General features: G+C 44.0%; 1 protein-coding gene across 1 annotated transcript in view; it reads left to right on the plus strand.

The window, feature by feature from the left end:
• Nucleotides 1–16,260, plus strand: part of creb5b (cAMP responsive element binding protein 5b) — a 471,745-nt gene that overhangs the window by 46,519 nt on the left and 408,966 nt on the right. Inside the window, exon 3 of the mRNA XM_078539021.1 lies at nt 12,761–12,854. Coding sequence (XP_078395147.1) covers nt 12,761–12,854 — 94 coding nt within the window. The remainder of the gene's footprint in view (nt 1–12,760; nt 12,855–16,260) is intronic.

Genomic DNA, 16,260 nt, shown 5'->3' on the forward strand with positions numbered 1-16,260 from the left:
CGGTAACTAGGGCTATTTGCTGTCGACATGGTTCATGACTCCAGTGTGAAACCCACGCATGTGTGTGTGACATATGTATAATAAATACTGCCACAAGAAATGTGATAAAGCAGACCATATCAATGAAATAGTGGGCTGGATTATACGCTGAGGGTGGACTCCTACCTCTGCCTTGCTGACTCACCCCATTTTAAATTTTCGGGCAATGGCCCTTTAATTAGTATGAGGTGGGGCTGTCTCCAGGAGGAGGCCAATTGGAGACAAGCAGTTCCATACCAGATCAGGATTGGTGGCCGCTGCCAATATTTCAGACTGCCTTGGAGGAAGACGAGCCATGGATGCCCCCAAACTCAGGTAAGTCCGGTATCTCACCGGGACCATGTGAGAAGGCCCTGGCGAGGGGGTGAAGGGGCATGTTGCACAACACCCTAATTTACAGACCCATAAAATTCAGCTTGTGGGTGGCCATAAAATTCAGCCTGGTGTTTTCAATTTGGAGGAGCCCTGCAATATTCAGCAGAGTGGGTATCAAGCTTCTTAGTGGTCTGCTGCATGCTACACAACCTGGTATGAAGGTAGAGTGCTTGCCACCAGCAATGCGATGATATGCTTAGGAGTAGGAGAAGGTAGGGGAAAGGAGGGGGCAACCAAGACTGTTCTTTTCTGACTAGGCTGCCCACACTATCCATGATCACCTCATCTGACTGTGATATCAGGAAACAGAACCCCAATTCTGCATTCACCAATAGTTGCACACCTTACTTTCCGTCAGTTACTTACCATCACAGAGTGTACTTGGCTACAATGTGGTGCATCTTAAGGGAGGAAAGTAGGCTTGTGCTCCACATAACCGCTGCCACTCCTCTGAGATATTGTCTTAACTATGCTAGTAATCTGCTGGAGGACAGTTTGCTGGGCAGCTGTAACAGCCTGCAAGTCCGTTTGAACAATGGCATCTGTAAACCATGATGGCAGCAGTCTGAGCTTACACAGTAGCTGACTATGCATGATCTCCATCTAAACTTCTGCTGCAACACCCAAACATTGGCTGGCTTCTGCTTGTGTTGCAATGGAAGCTGAGCCATCAGCCATCAAACGTTGCATCAAGGTTAGGTTCATAAGATCATCAGATCTTAAGAAGTAGGAGCAGGCAGTTCACCCCATTGAGCTTGTTCTGCCAGTCAATAAGATCATGGCTAATCTGATTGTGGCCTTAACTCCATTTTCCTCTCAGTCCCCCATAACATTTGACTCCCTTGCAGATCAAAAATCTAACTCAACCTTGAATATATTCAACGATCCAGCCTCCATTGCTCTCTGGGTTCGAGAATTCCAAAGACTAATGATACTCTGAGAGAAGAAATTCCTCCCTATCAGTCTCCTAAATGGTAGACCCCTTGGGCAGAATCATCCTGGATTTGCACAAAGTGCGGTAGCGGGCAGGAAAAAAGGGGAAACATCCTCTCAGCATTCAATCTGTCAAGCCCCCTGAGAATCTTATATGCTTCAATAAGAGCACCTCTCATTCTTCTAAACTCCAATAAGAATAGGCTCCACCTGTTCAACCTTTCCTCATAAGACAACTCTTCATCCCAGGAATCAGCATAATGAACCTTCTCTGATCTGCTTCCAATGCAAGTATATTCCTCCTTAAATAAGGAGACCAAAACTGTCCACAGTACGCTGTGATCTCATGCACTGTACAGTTATAGCAAGACTTCCCTACTTTTATACTCCATTCCCCTTGCAACAAAGACTAGCTTTCTATTTGCCTTCCCAACTACTGGCTGTACCAGCATGCTGATGTTTTGTGATTCTTGTAAAAGGACACCAGGATCCCTCTGTACTGCAGCATTCTGCAATCTCTCTCCATTTAAATAATATTCTGCTTTTCTGTTCTTCCTGCCAGTTAACAACCTCACATAATACTCCATCTGCCAAATTTTGGCAACTCGCTTAACCTATCTATATCCCCTTGTAGACCCTTTGTATCCTTCTCAAAATTTGCTTTCTTATCTATCTTCATATCGTCAGCAAATTTAGTTATGATAAGTCAGTCCCTCCACCATACTCATTGATATAAATCCAAATAATTGAGGCCCCAACTGATCCTTCTGATGCTCCACCTGTTATAGTTTGCCAACCTGCAAATGAATCATTTATCTTGGCTCTGTTGACCTGATGATTAGCTAATCTTCTTTCCATGCTAATGTATTACCCCCAACATCATGAGCTCTTTATCTTGTGCAGTGACATTTCTATGGCACCTTATCAAACACTTTTTGGAAATACCATTACATTTTATCTACTGGTACCTCTTTTACATCCGCAAAGAACTCTAATAAATTTGTCAAACACTATTTCCCTTTCACAAAATTATGTTTACTCAGCCTAATTATGGATTCTAGTATTTTTCCAATGACAAATATTAGGCTAACTGGCCGATAGTTTCTTGCTTTTTGTAACCCTCCTTTCTTGAATAGAGGTGTTACATTTGTGATTTTCTAGTCCACTGGGACCTTTACAGAATATCGGGAATTTTGGAAGATTACAACCAGTATATCCACTACCTCTGCAGCCACTTCTTTTAAGGCCCTAGGGTGCAGGCCATCAGGCCCAGGGTACTTATAAGCCTTTAGTCTCATTAGCATTCCTGGTACTTTTTTCTAATGATCATGATTGTTTTAAGTTCCTCTTTCTCTCTTGCCTCTGCTTTTCTACTATTCTTTGGATGACTTATGTGTCTTCTACTGTGACGATACGAAGTACTTATTCAAACACTCTGTCATTTCCTTGTTTCCCATTATTAATTCCCCAGTCTCATCCTCTAAGGGGCCAATACTCACTTTAACAACTTTCTTCCTTTTTATATACTTGTAGAAACTTCTGTCTTTTTTTATATTTCTTGCTAGTTCTCTCTCATATTCCAATTTCTCTCTCTTTATTTTTTAAGTCATCCTTTGCCTGTTTCTAAAATTGTCCCAGTCTTCTAGTCTACCATTAATCTTTGCAGCATTGTATGTCTTTTCTTTCAAAATGAACGGCTGCAGGGCATTCTAAAGGGGGAGGGCAAACAGACAGAGATCGTGGTACATATTGGTACCAATGACACAGGTAGAAAGAGGGATGAGGTCCTGCAAGCAGAATTTAGGGAGCTAGGAAACAGATTAAAAAAACAGGACCTCAAAGGTAGTAATCTCTGGATTACCTCCGGTGCCACGTGCTAGTGAGTATAGAAATAGGAGGTTAATCCAGATGAATGCGTGGCTGGAGACATACTGCAGGAGGGAGGGCTTTAGATTTCTGGGACATGAATACCATTTCTGGGGGCAGTGGGACCTGTACAAGGTGGATGTGTTGCACCTAAACCAGAATAGGACCAACATCCTTGCTGGGAGGTTTGCTAGTGCTGTTGGGGAGGGTTTAAACTAACTTGGCAGGGTGATGGGATCATGAGAGGAGGTTCAGCAGGGGGAGATGCACAGCCAAAATTAGAAGAGAGGGCAAGTGAATCTGGAAGGCATAGAAATTATAGGCCAGTTAAGGCACAAGGGAGTTTGGCAAGGTTGGATGGTATTTATTTTAATGCAAGGAGTCTGACAAATAAGGCAGATGAGTTAAGGGCACAAATTAATACGTGGAAGTATGATGTCATTGCTGCCACAGAGATATGGTTGAGAGAGGGGCAGGATTGGCAGCTCAATATTCCAGGATATAGGGTCTTCAGGTGAGACAGGGAAGGAGGTAAAAGAGAAGGTGGTATCACAATATTGATCAAGAAATCAATTAAAGCAGTAAGAAGGGATGACATCTTAGAAGGCTCCTCAAATTAAGCCGTATGGGTAGAACTGAAAAACAAAAAAGGAGCAATCACATTGCTGGGAGTGTACTATAGGTCCCCAAACAGTAAGAGAGAAATAGAAGAGCAGATATGTAGGCACATTTCAGAGAAGTCTAAAAATAATAGGATAGTGATAGTGGGGGATTTCAACTTCCCCAAAATTAACTGGGTTAGTCTTAGTGTGATAGGTTTAGAGGGAGCGGAATTCTTAAAATGCATCCAGGAGAACCTTTTAAGCCTGTACGTAGAAGGTCCTACGAGAGAGGGGGCGGTCCTGGACTTAATTTTAGGGAATGAAGCCGGGCAAGTGGTAGGGGTATCAGAGGGGGAGCATTTTGCAGATAATGATCATAACTCCGTTAGTTTCAAGGTTGTTATGGAAAAGGACAAGAATGGACCAAAAATTAGAGTTCTAAATTGGGGGAAGGCTGATTTTAATAAGATCAGATATGATTTGACTAGAGTGGACTGGGAGCAGCTACTTTTAGGTAAATCTGCGTCAGAGCAGTGGGACTCATTCAAGAAGGAAATATGGAGAGTATACGGCCAACATTTCCAGTAAAGACAAAGGGTAGGACCAACAAATCCACGGAACCCTGGATGCCGAGGGATATACAGGATTGGATAAAGAGAAAAAGGGAGGTTTATGCAGATACCGAGGGCTCAGAACAGTGGAAGTCCTAGAGGAGTATAGAATGTGTAGGGGGGAACTTAAAAAGGAAATTAGGAGAGCAAAAAGGGGGCATGAGAAAACATTGGCAGGTAAAATTAAAGGAAAATCCAAAGTTATTTTACAAGTACATTAAGAGTAAGAGGATAACTAGGAAAAGAGTAGGGCCCATTAAGGACCATAGTGGTAATTTATGTGTGGAGCCGGAAGACGTAGGTAGGGTTCCAAAGGAATACTTTGTTTTGGTGTTCACAAGTGAGAGGGACGACGTGGATATGGAAATCAGGCAGAAGGACTGTGATATAATTAAAGAAATTAGCATAGAAAGGGTGGAAGTTCTAAGTGGCCTGGCAGGCTTAAAAGTAGATAAATCTCCAGGCCCGGATGAAATGTATCCCAGGCTGTTGAGTGAGGCAAGGGAGGAGATGTCAGGGACGCTGGCAATAATTTTCAATACCTCTCTGGCCACAGGAGAGATGCCAGAGGACTGGAGGACAGCCAATGCAGTACCGTTGTTCAAGAAGGAAGAAAGGGATAAAACAGGGAACTACAGGCCAGTCAGTCTAACCTCAGTGGTGGGGAAACTATTGGAAGCAATTCTGAGAGACAGAATTAATCTACACTTGGAGAGGCAGGGATTAATCAAGGACAGTCAGCATGGTTTTGTTAAGGGGAGGTCATGTCTGACCAATTGGATTTCGAAGAGGTGACCAGGTGTGTAGATGAGGGCAATGCATTTGACGTAGTCTACTTGGACTTCAGCAAGGCTTTTGATAAGGTCCTGCATGGGAGACTGATAACTAAGGTAAGAGCCCATGGGATCCAAGGCAATTTGACAAATTGGATCCAGAATTGGCTGAGTGGCAGGAAGCAGAGGGTGATGGTCGAGGGGTGTTTTTGTGACTGGATACCTGTGTCCAGTGGGGTTCCACAGGGATCGGTGTTGGATCCCTTGCTGTTTGTGGTATATATAAATGATTTAGAATTGAATGTAAGAGGGTTGATCAGCAAGTTTACAGATGACACGAAAATTGGTGGGGTGATAAATATTGAGGAAGATAGCCTTAGATTACAGGACGGGCTGGTCAGATGGGCTGATCAGTGACAAATGGAATTTAATCCAGATAAGTGTGAGGTGATGTACTTGGGCAGGACAAACAAGGCACAGGAATACATGATGAATGGTAGGACCCTGGTAAGTACTGAGGGTCAGAAGGACCTTGGTGTACATGACCACGGTGTCTTAAGGTAGCGGGACAGGTAGATAAGGTGGTTAAGAAGGCATATGGGATACTTGCCTTTAATAGCCGAAGCACAGAATATAAGAGCAGGGAGGTTATGCTGGAACTGTATAAAATGCTGGTTAGGCCACAGCTCGAGTATTGCGTGCAGTTCTGGAATCCGCATTATAGGAAGGATGTGATTGCATTAGAAAGAGCGCAGAGGAGATTTACCAGGATGTTGCCTGGGCTGGAAAGTTTTAGTTATGAGGGGAGATTGGATAGACTGGGGTTATTTTCCCTGGAGCAGAGGAAGTTGAGGGGTTCACAATTGAGGTGTATAAAATTATGAGGGGCATAGATAGGGTGGATCCTTGGTGGAGGGATCAATAAGCAGGGGGCATAGATTTAAGGTAAGGGGCAGGAGTTTAGAGGGGATGTGAGGAAGAATTTTTTCACCCAGAGGGTGGTGGGAATCCGGAACTCACTACCTGAAAGGGTGGTAGAGGCAGAAACCCTCATAACATTTAAGAAGTGTTTGGATGTGCACTTGTGATGCCACGGCATACAAGGCTATGGGCCTAGTGCTGGAAAATGAGATTAGAATAGTTAGGTACTTGTATGACCGGCGCAGACTTGATGGGCCAGAGGGCTTTTTTCTGTGCTGTTGACCTCTATTTCTCTATGATACCATCCTTAACTTCTTTAGTTTGCCTTGGATGGTGTATCTTTCCTGTGAAGCCTTTTTTCCTCAGTGAAATGTATCTTCTGCGAGAGTTATGAAACATCTCCTTAAATGTCTGCCACTGCTTCTCTATTTTCTTACCTTTTAACCTATTTTCTCATTCCATTTTGCCAACTCTGTCTTCATACCTTCGCATTTGCCTTTATTTAAGACTTTAGTTTCAGGCCCACATTTCTCACCCTCAAGCTGAATGTCAAATTCTATCATGTTATGATCACTTTTACCAAGAAGATCCTTTACTATGAGGCCATTAATTAATCCTGTCTCATTACACATTACCAGATCTGAAATAGCCCACTCCCTGGTTGGTCCAAGATCATGTTGTTCTAAGAAACTGTCCCGAGTACACTCTATGAACTCATCCTCCAGGCTATCTTTGCCAATTTGATTTGTCCAATCTATATGAAAATTAAAATCTCCCATGATTATTTCAATATCTTTCTTACAAGCCCCCAGTCTTTCTTGATTTATACTCTTTCCCCTCAGTGTAGCTACTGTCACAGCTCCCATCAGTGACCCCTTCCCTTTGCTATTTCTTATCTCCACCCAAACTGGTTCGACATCTTGATCCTCTTAACCAAGATAATTTTTCACTACTGTACTGATCCCATTCTTTATTAACACCTCCTTTTTGTTTTTTCCTGTCCTTCCAAAATGTCAATTACCCTTGAATATTCAGGTCCCGGCCATGGCCCCTTTGCAACTATGTCTCTGTAATGGCTATTATATCATACTCACTTATTTCAATTTTGCTATCAGTTCATTCATTTTCTTATGAATGCTGCATGCATTCTGATAGAGAGCCTTTAATTCTGTCTTTTTACCATTTTCTCCTACTCTGATCTTACTTGCTGGTGCACACTTATGTTTGTATGCTCTGTCCCTTCTAGTCACAATCTGGTTATCAATATCTGTATTACTACACAATTGCCTTGTCTTTCTCTTCAACTTTCCAAATCTCCCTTCACCTGAACCCTCCCCAGCACTATTTAAAGACTTTTCTACAGCCATAGCTATACGATTGCCAGGATGCAAGTGTGTTAATGGAGTTGGCCATAACTTCCATAGTCAAGGATAGACTCCAAGCTCTGTGCAAAGCCCTATGTAAAGTTAGTGCCGTGTTCCTCCATGCTCCTTGACATGGCCAGTAGGTTTTCTGGTAGGCCTGCCAATGCGCCAGGCATTTCATTATGTACAACCATCAGCTGTTTTCTGTGGTCTGCCCATCAAAGTGCTCACATGAGTGTTCTGCATCAAAATTCATCTGCGACCTCATCTCCTGTCCTGGCTGGAGGCCATTAATACCCATTGCCTCAGCATATCCAGATCCTGCTTCTTTGTTATCCTCTAAATTACACATAGGCCAGAATTTTTCCGTCGGCGAGTTGGGGGCGGGGCCTGCTCGCCGAAGTGAAAATGATGCGGGATGACGTCGGGGGGAACCCCTGACGTCATCCCGCCTCATTTAAATATTCAAGAAGGCGGGCGGACAGCGAAATCAGCTGTCCGCCCGCCAACCTGTCAATGGCCAATTGTGGCCATTGACAGGGTAGTTAACCCAATTAAAGGCCCTGCCCGACCAACCTTAAGGTTGGCGGGCAGGCCAGGAACCCCAGCGGGCTTCTGAAAAAACATGAAACCTCATCCACTGGCAGGATGAGGTTTCATGTCGGCTTTTAAAAAGTTTAACAAAGTTTTAGCCATATTTATTAACATGTCCCATCTTGTGTGACATTGTCACATGAGGGGAACATGCTAATAATTTTAATATTTTTCTATTTTTGATGTTTATAAAGCTTTCACCGATCTCCCTGAGACATGCGCGCAAAAGAGCGCACTTTGACAGTCGGGGAATCCCTCCCCCCCTCGCACAGGAAGCGCATAGCGCTTCCCGTTGGGCAGCCCGCTGGGTGAGCCTTAATTGGCCCGCCTACTCAAAATGGCGGCGGGGCCCACTTCGGTGGCGGCTATTGGCTGCCCGCCCACCGCCGAGCCAGTCAGGCCCGCCGCCCATCAAGGGCAAAATTCTGCCCATAGTGTCAGTATCTGAGCTGTTGGCTACGAGTGTGAAATTGAGTGACATTGTTGGTTCCTCATGTTGATCTTGTTGCTCTTTCACCTGTTGCTCTTCCATCACTGCCTGACCAAGTGGCTGTTCTTGGGTATCTGAAAGGCGATAGGCAAAAGGATAGGGTTGTGATGCGGAGAGTTCGAGGAAAATAGGAGTTGCATGCTTACACTATCTGTAGCTTGTAAATCAGAAGATATAGTGGGATAAGGGAGAAGTGAGATTAGGTATGGGGATACCGTCACGTTCTATGATTTCAGGCCCATTGTTGGCCAGGACCTCAGCAACGGGTACTCTAATGCATAGGGGTAAGGACATGCTGTTGCACCTGTCCTCCATTGGTTCGGCCCCACTGTCTCTGGTTCTGTGCCACCTTTCCCTGTAAGAGATAGGAAAGTATGTCAGTGAATGTGGTGGCTGTCATGATTGAATAGCTGGCAGTGTGTGCAAGCTGTAAGGTACAAGTGTGACACTTGTAGCAATGCTAAGTTTGTGAGAGTGAGATGAAGCTATGAATATTAGGTATGACTCATGATTGATGGAGATTGTTGACAGGTGAGTGTTGGGGTGTTGTGGATTGAGCAGTTTTTTAGGTTAATGGTGCAGTTGGTGGGATATGGCATTTGAAGATACATTCACTGACCTTGACCACTCATCTGAGATCATTGAACTTTTATGGCGCTGCATCCAGGTCCACATTGCCCGCCAAGGCTACCTGGTCTCATTGCATTGACAAAGTTTGCCTGGAAGGCCTCCTGTGGAAGGATTACCTCCTTCACCAAGGCATGCAGTGCAGCATTAGAGAACCTCTCTCGCCTGTATGATATAATTCCCTGATCTTCATGCTCACATTCACGGCCACAAACATTTCCAGCACCTGCCTCAACCAGAATGGATCACTCCTTTCAGAGGTGCAGGCTTACTTTTAGTCGTGCAGGTCAGCTTTAAGTGGTAGTAGCCTTGCACAAACTTGTGCCCCCTGCTGAGGCATGGAGCTACTCAACAGCAGGTTTAGTGCTGGCTACAGGTAGCAATCATGCAAATTAGTAGGCAACCTGAAGTTGGCAAATTGCCTACATTGAAAGCAACAAACAAAGGCTAATCGTGCATTATGATTCCTGTGGCCCTTTTCGGGGCCTATCAAATTTTGCCCCCTCTCAGTGAGGAGTGTTCAATCTGAGTGGTTGAGAGCCACGCTATTTTTTTTCGTCCTCACAGACGCCACGGATTACTTGTGGAGGGCACTATACTTGATCAGAAACCTGATGACTGCAAGTCTCTGCTCAGAAAACTGTGTTAACTTTGTGGACAGCTGTCAGTGAACGGCGAGTGCCATTTCATTGCTCCTGACTGAAAAATCCTGGCCTTTATTGCTAAGGTTTGTTCGTTTATTTTCACCATAGCCTTAGTGGGGCTGTTGGCGTCTTCTTGCTTCTTTTCTGGTTTTCTTCAAGCCTTCCTCAGTCCATGTCTCAATGTTATCCACTTATCTGATTTTTCTTCTTCCTCTTTTGTTTTGACCCTCAATTTCTCCTTCAGTTGTTGCAATGACAATGCTGTCTGATCTTTGTACTTGGCTATCTTTCTCTCTCTAACTATACTTAGCAACCCTTTTGATTCCTGAACTTCTACTCTTGATCTAATCCACTAATTTGGCTTTCTGTCCATCCAAGATTGCTTAGGTTATTAAGTGGATATTCCATCTTGTGGGATCGAGACCATGTATGGCAGTGGATACTAAACTAATGAAGGAGGAAAGGGCTGCATCTCAAGAACTGATAGCTGTTACCTCACCTATAACCTTCAATTGGGACAACTTAGGATCAATCATGGCAAATTGCAGATTTGTAGAGTTTCCTTATCTATTCTTTAATTTACCTCACTTATTGCCTTTCCCCTTTGGTAAGCCTGATATCAGCATGAACAAGGTAGAAGAGATTGAGGGGTAGAAATTAGTATGCACTGTGCCTACTCTTTGGCTGTAAAATGGGCCGAGTGATGGCCAGTTCAGCAGTGACATAGCCTGAATCTAATCTGCATGTATGTTCAGACCACTGCCAAATTATCAGGCCCATTTCTTTTAGGAGTCCCTGGCAGCCATCTAAAATGGGTGTTAGGAGCCTTACATATGTAAATGAAGGACCTAACAGGTGCTTTAGGTCCCCGTGCCAAAAGTGGTTGGTGATGAGCCAAACAGAGGCGGGGCAGCTCTGCTCCCGGTTCTTCAGCAGTCCCTGCAGTTGCCAATGATACATCAGTTTATTTTGTTTGAAAAAGTTCCAAATTTGTTGCTGTGGAGATATGAGGAGCCAAGTGCTCCATAGATTATACAGCACTTATGATTACTTCCCCATCATTGCCTCTCTACATCCCCCATCCCTGGAATGTCCCTTTGGGCTGGCAATGAGGCAAAAGATCTGAACTCCAGAGGTGAGATGAGAGTGACTGCCCTTGACGTCAAGGCAGCATTTGACCAAGTGTGGCATCAAGGAGCCCTAGCAAAACTGGAGTCAGTGGGAATCAGGGGAAACTCTACACTGGTTGGAGTCATACTTAGCACAAAGGAAGATGGTTGTGGTTGTTGGAGGTCAATCATGTCAGTCCCAGGACATCACAGCAGGAGTTCTTCAGGGTAGTGTGCTAGGCCCAACCATCTTCAGCTGCTTCATCAATGACCTGCCTTCCGTCATAAGGTCAGAAGTGGGGATGTTTGCTGATTGTATAATGTTCCGCACCATTCGCGACTCCTCAGATACTGAAGCAATCTATGTCCAAATACAGCATGACCTGGACAATATCCAGGCTTGGGCTGACAAGTGGCAAGTAACATTTGTGCCACATAAATGCCAGACAATGACTATCTCTAACAAGAGAGAATCTAACCATCACCCCATGACATTCAATGGCATTACCATCATTGAATCCCTCACTATCAACATCCTCGGGATTACCATTGACCAGAAACTGAACTGGACTAGCCATATAAAAATTGTGGTTACAAGAGCAGGTCAGAGGCTAGGAATCCTGCAGTGAGTAACTCACCTCCTGACTCCCCAAAGCCTGTCCACCATCTACAAGGTACAAGTCAGGAATGTGATGGAATACTGTCCACTTGCCTGGATGAGTGCAGCTCCCACAACACTGAAGAAGCTCAACACCATCCAGGACAAAGCAGCCTGTTTGACTGGCACCCCATCCCAAACATTCACTCCCACCACCACCACCACTGATGAACAGTGGCAGCAGTGTGTACCATCTACAAGATGCACTGTAGGAACTAACCGAGCTTCCTTAGATAGCACCTTCCAAACCCATGACCGCTGCCATCTAAAAGGACAAGGACAGCAGACACATGGAAAGACCACTACCTGGAAGTTCCCCTCCAAGCCATTCACCATCCTGACTTGGATATATATCTCAATTTCTTTGTTGTCTCTGGGTCAAAATTCTGGAACTCCCTCCCTAACACCACATGAACTGCAGTGGTTCAAGAAGGCAGCTGACCACCTCCTTCTCAAGGGCAATTAGGGATGGGCAATAAATGCTGGCCTAGCCAGTGATGCCCACATCCCATAAACAAATTTAAAAAAAGCAGCCGACACTCTCCTTCAGAAAAGAGGCAAGCTGCCTGTGGAGGTATGTTAAGTGGTGGATTCTCATCCAAATAATCATAATGAGACCCGAGGACTGATTTTGGACTGGCCAAAGGCCTCCCTCTCTGGGTTGTAATCTGTCGACATGCCACTGGTACAGCACTGAAAACAGGCTACAATAATTTTCTATCCTTGATCTTTGCATTATATCTGTCAATTGAACTAAAGAAGCAGCAGACTTTGACCTGCTTGGTTGCTGTCCCAGCTAAAAAAGAGCATTTGTGGATATGTGTGGAAATGATCCTGGAAAAGATAAATTGGGTTGCGGCAAGTACAATTCAAATTTTCAGTAAACTAATACAGTAATACATATTGAAGACACCCTGTTATTTACTTAGAAAACTTCATTATTCACCCCAGAAATCACTCAGTCTTCAGGTTAAGTATATTTAAGTTATATAAGGTGGCCAATGTCAGCAAAATGCTTTTTCTAATAAATCAGTTTTTGTGTTAGGCTCAAGTTGAAACCAATTCATTGCTGATTGAAATAAGATGAACTGCTCGGATTTTTCTTACACTTACTCAATGCCTGTAAATTAATGTAAACTGTGTTTGCCTGACAGAGATTTCCAACTGAGGATCACCTCATGATTCACAGGCATAAACATGAAATGACTTTGAAGTTTCCAGCAATAAAAACAGACAATATTTTATCAGGTAAGAGCACAATACCCAATAATAACTTTTACAGAATGGTAAATAGAGAAAACAGGTTCTCTCCTAAGTGTATGAAAGACTGTATTGAAGTCTTTACAGAAGGCGTTATATATAAAGCATTTACTTTACTTAATTCAAAAGATATAAATTATACTTCTTGTGGAAAAGATAAACAGTAAAAATAAAAAACCCTTTGTACAAAACCAGAAAAAAATTTTGACTGATGTTCATAGGCTACAAAGTCACTAATAGGTACAAATTGGTTGTGACTTGTTTCAAGTACACTGGCAACACCATGCAGGCAATGCATGCCCCAACCAGGACACCTCGAGGATTGGCTGTAATTGAGCTTAGAGCCCCATTGTAATAACTTGGGCAAACTGAAGCCCAGAGCCTGAGGACTTTTACTAATCAATGATCAATTTAGAGCAGCGAGTGCCAAAACATAAGACAGTGTTTGAATTTACATATATAGCTTGATCCAACCAGGTGCCAGGGCAATCACCTTTCTCAATAGTGCCCATACACCTAGTTTTTATTGTGGTAGGATGTTGCTCACTGAAATTGGCTCTTGTTGCACCCAAACAAAAGACCCAATGAAGCCCAGTTGCTACACTAAAATGTTTTTTGAAGCATATTCAATTATAATATGATAAATATTTCCATTTAGAGAACTGGCTAGAGGATGATTTTAATATTTCCCGCTTGGCAAAAACTGGGGTTTTTGTGCACTGTTAAAGTTGTTTAGGTTAATTACACAGATAAAGTTTTGCTGACTGTGCTTTTAACAGCCAAGACACGTTCAAAAAGCCAATACAATGAGTGAACGCAATCACATAATACAATATTGATAATGAGCAGGAACACAGAGTGGTGACAGTGTAAAGAGTGGGAACGCAAAGCAACAGCAGTGGAAAGAGCAGGAACACAGAGCAGCGACAGTGCCAAGAGCAGGTACACATAGTGATAACAGTGTAAACAGCGGGAACACAGATCGACAGCAGTGTAAAGAGTGGGAACACAAAGCAACAGCAGTGGAAAGAGCAGGAACACAGAAAGATGGCAGTATAAACAGCAGGAACACAGAGTGATGCAGTGTAAAGAGCAGGAACACAGAGCGCTGGCAGTGTAAAGAGCAGGAACACAGAGCAGTGGCAGTGTAAAGAGCAGGAACACAGAGTGACAGCAGTGTAAAGAGGGTGAACACAAAGCGACGGCAATGTCACCCCTTGATGTTCAATGGCATTACCATCACTGAATCCCTCATTATCAACATCCTGGGGGTTACCATTGACCAGAAACTGAACAGGGCTAGCCAAATTAATACTATGGCTACAAGAGCAGGTGAGAGGCTAGGAATCCTGCAGTGAGTAACTCACCTCCCGACTCCCCAAAGCCTGTCCACCATCTACAAGGCACAAGTCAGGAATGTGATGGAATACTCTCCACTTGCCTGGATGAGTGCAGTTCCAACAACACTGAAGAAGCTCAACACCATCCAGGAAAAAGCAGCCTGCTTGATTGGCACCCCATCCACAGAAGTGTGAGGTGATGCATTTTGGTAGGAAGAACATGGGCAGACAATATAAAATAAGGGATGGAATTTTGAAGGGGGTGCAGGAGCAGAAAGACCTGCATGTATATGTGCATAAATCATTGAAGGTGGCAGGGCAGGTGGAGAGAGCAGTTAATAAAACATGCAGTATCTTCGGCTTTATAAATAGGGGCATAGAGAACAAGAACAGGGGGGTTATGTTGAATTAATATAAGACTCTCATTAGACCTCAGCTGGAATATTGTGTCCAGTTCTGGGCACCATGTTACTGGAAGGATGTGAAGACATTGGAGAGAGTGCAGAAGAGATTTACAAGAATGGTTCCAGAGATGAGAAACTTCAGCTATGAGGATAGATTGGAGAAGTTGGGACTGTTTTCCATGGAGAGGAGAAGGCTGAGAGGAGCTTTGATAGATGTTTTCAAAATCATGATGGGGCTGGACAGAGTAGATAGGGAGAAGCTGTTCCCACTTGTAAAAGAATCAAGAATGAGAGGGCACAGATTGAAAGTGATTTGCAAATGAATGCAAATGTGACATGAGAAAAACTTTTTCACACAACAAGAAGTTTGAGCCTGGAATGCACTCCCTGGAAGTGTGATGGAAGCAGGGTCAATCGAGGCATTCAAGAGGGCATTAGATGATTATTTCAACAGAAACATGGTGCAGGGGTACAGGGAAAAGGCAAGGCAATGGCACTAGGTCGTAATGCTCATTTGGAGAGCCAGTGCAGACACGATGGGCTGAATGGCCTCCTACTATGCAATTAAGATTCTGTGGTTCTGTAAAGAACAGGAACACAGACTGACAGCAGTATAAAGAGCAGGAACACAGAGCGACAGCAATGTAAAGAGCAGTAACACAGAGTGACGGCAGTGTTAAGAGCAATAACACAGAGTGCCTGCAGTGTAAAAAGCAGAAACACAGAGTGCCTGCAGTGTAAAAAGCAGAAACACAGAGCGATGGCAGTGTAAAGAGCAGGAACAACGAGTGTCGGCAGTGAAAAGAGCAGGAACACAGGGCAACAGTAGTGTAAAAAGCAGAAACACAGAGTGACGGCAGTGTAAAGAGCAGGAAGACAGAGTGACGGCAGTGTTAAGAGTAGGAACACAGAGCAACAGAAGTGTAAAGAGCAGGAACATAGAGCAACAGCAGTATAAACAAGAGGAACACAGAGTGACAGAAGTGTAATGAGCAGGAACACAGTGACGGCAATGTAACATCCAGGAACACACTGAGACAGCAGTGTAGAGAGCAGGAACACAGAGCAACAGTAGTATAAACAACTGCAACACAGAGTGACAGCTGTATAAACAACAGGAACACAGAATGACAGCAGTGTTTTAAAGTAGGAACACAGAGCAACTGCAGTGTAAAGAGCAGGAACACAGAGCGAAGGCAGTGTAAAGAGCAGGAACAGATAGTGACGGCAGTGTAAAGAGCAGGAACACAGAGCAACAGCAGTGTAAAGAGCAGGAACACAGAGAGACGGCAGTGTAAAGTGTAAAGAGCAGGAACACAGAGCAACAGCAGTGTAAAGAGCGGGAACACAGAGTGACGGCAGTGTAAAGAGCAGTAACACAGAACGATGAGAGTGTAAAGAGCAGTAACACAGAGTGACTGCAGTATAATCAACAGGAACACAGAGTAACAGCAGTGTAAAAGTGTAAAAAGCAGGAACACAGAGAAACAGCGGGGTAATGAGCAGGGACACATGGTGACGGCAGTGTAAAGAGCAGGAACACAGAGCAACAGCAGTGTAAAGAGCTGGAACACAGAGAGACGGCAGTGTAAAGAGCAGGAACACAGAGTGACGTCAGTGTAAAGAGCTGGAACACAGAGAGACGGCAGT

This window comes from Cetorhinus maximus, chromosome 3, assembly GCF_964194155.1.
Source record: "Cetorhinus maximus chromosome 3, sCetMax3.hap1.1, whole genome shotgun sequence".
Lineage (NCBI taxonomy): Eukaryota > Metazoa > Chordata > Chondrichthyes > Lamniformes > Cetorhinidae > Cetorhinus > Cetorhinus maximus.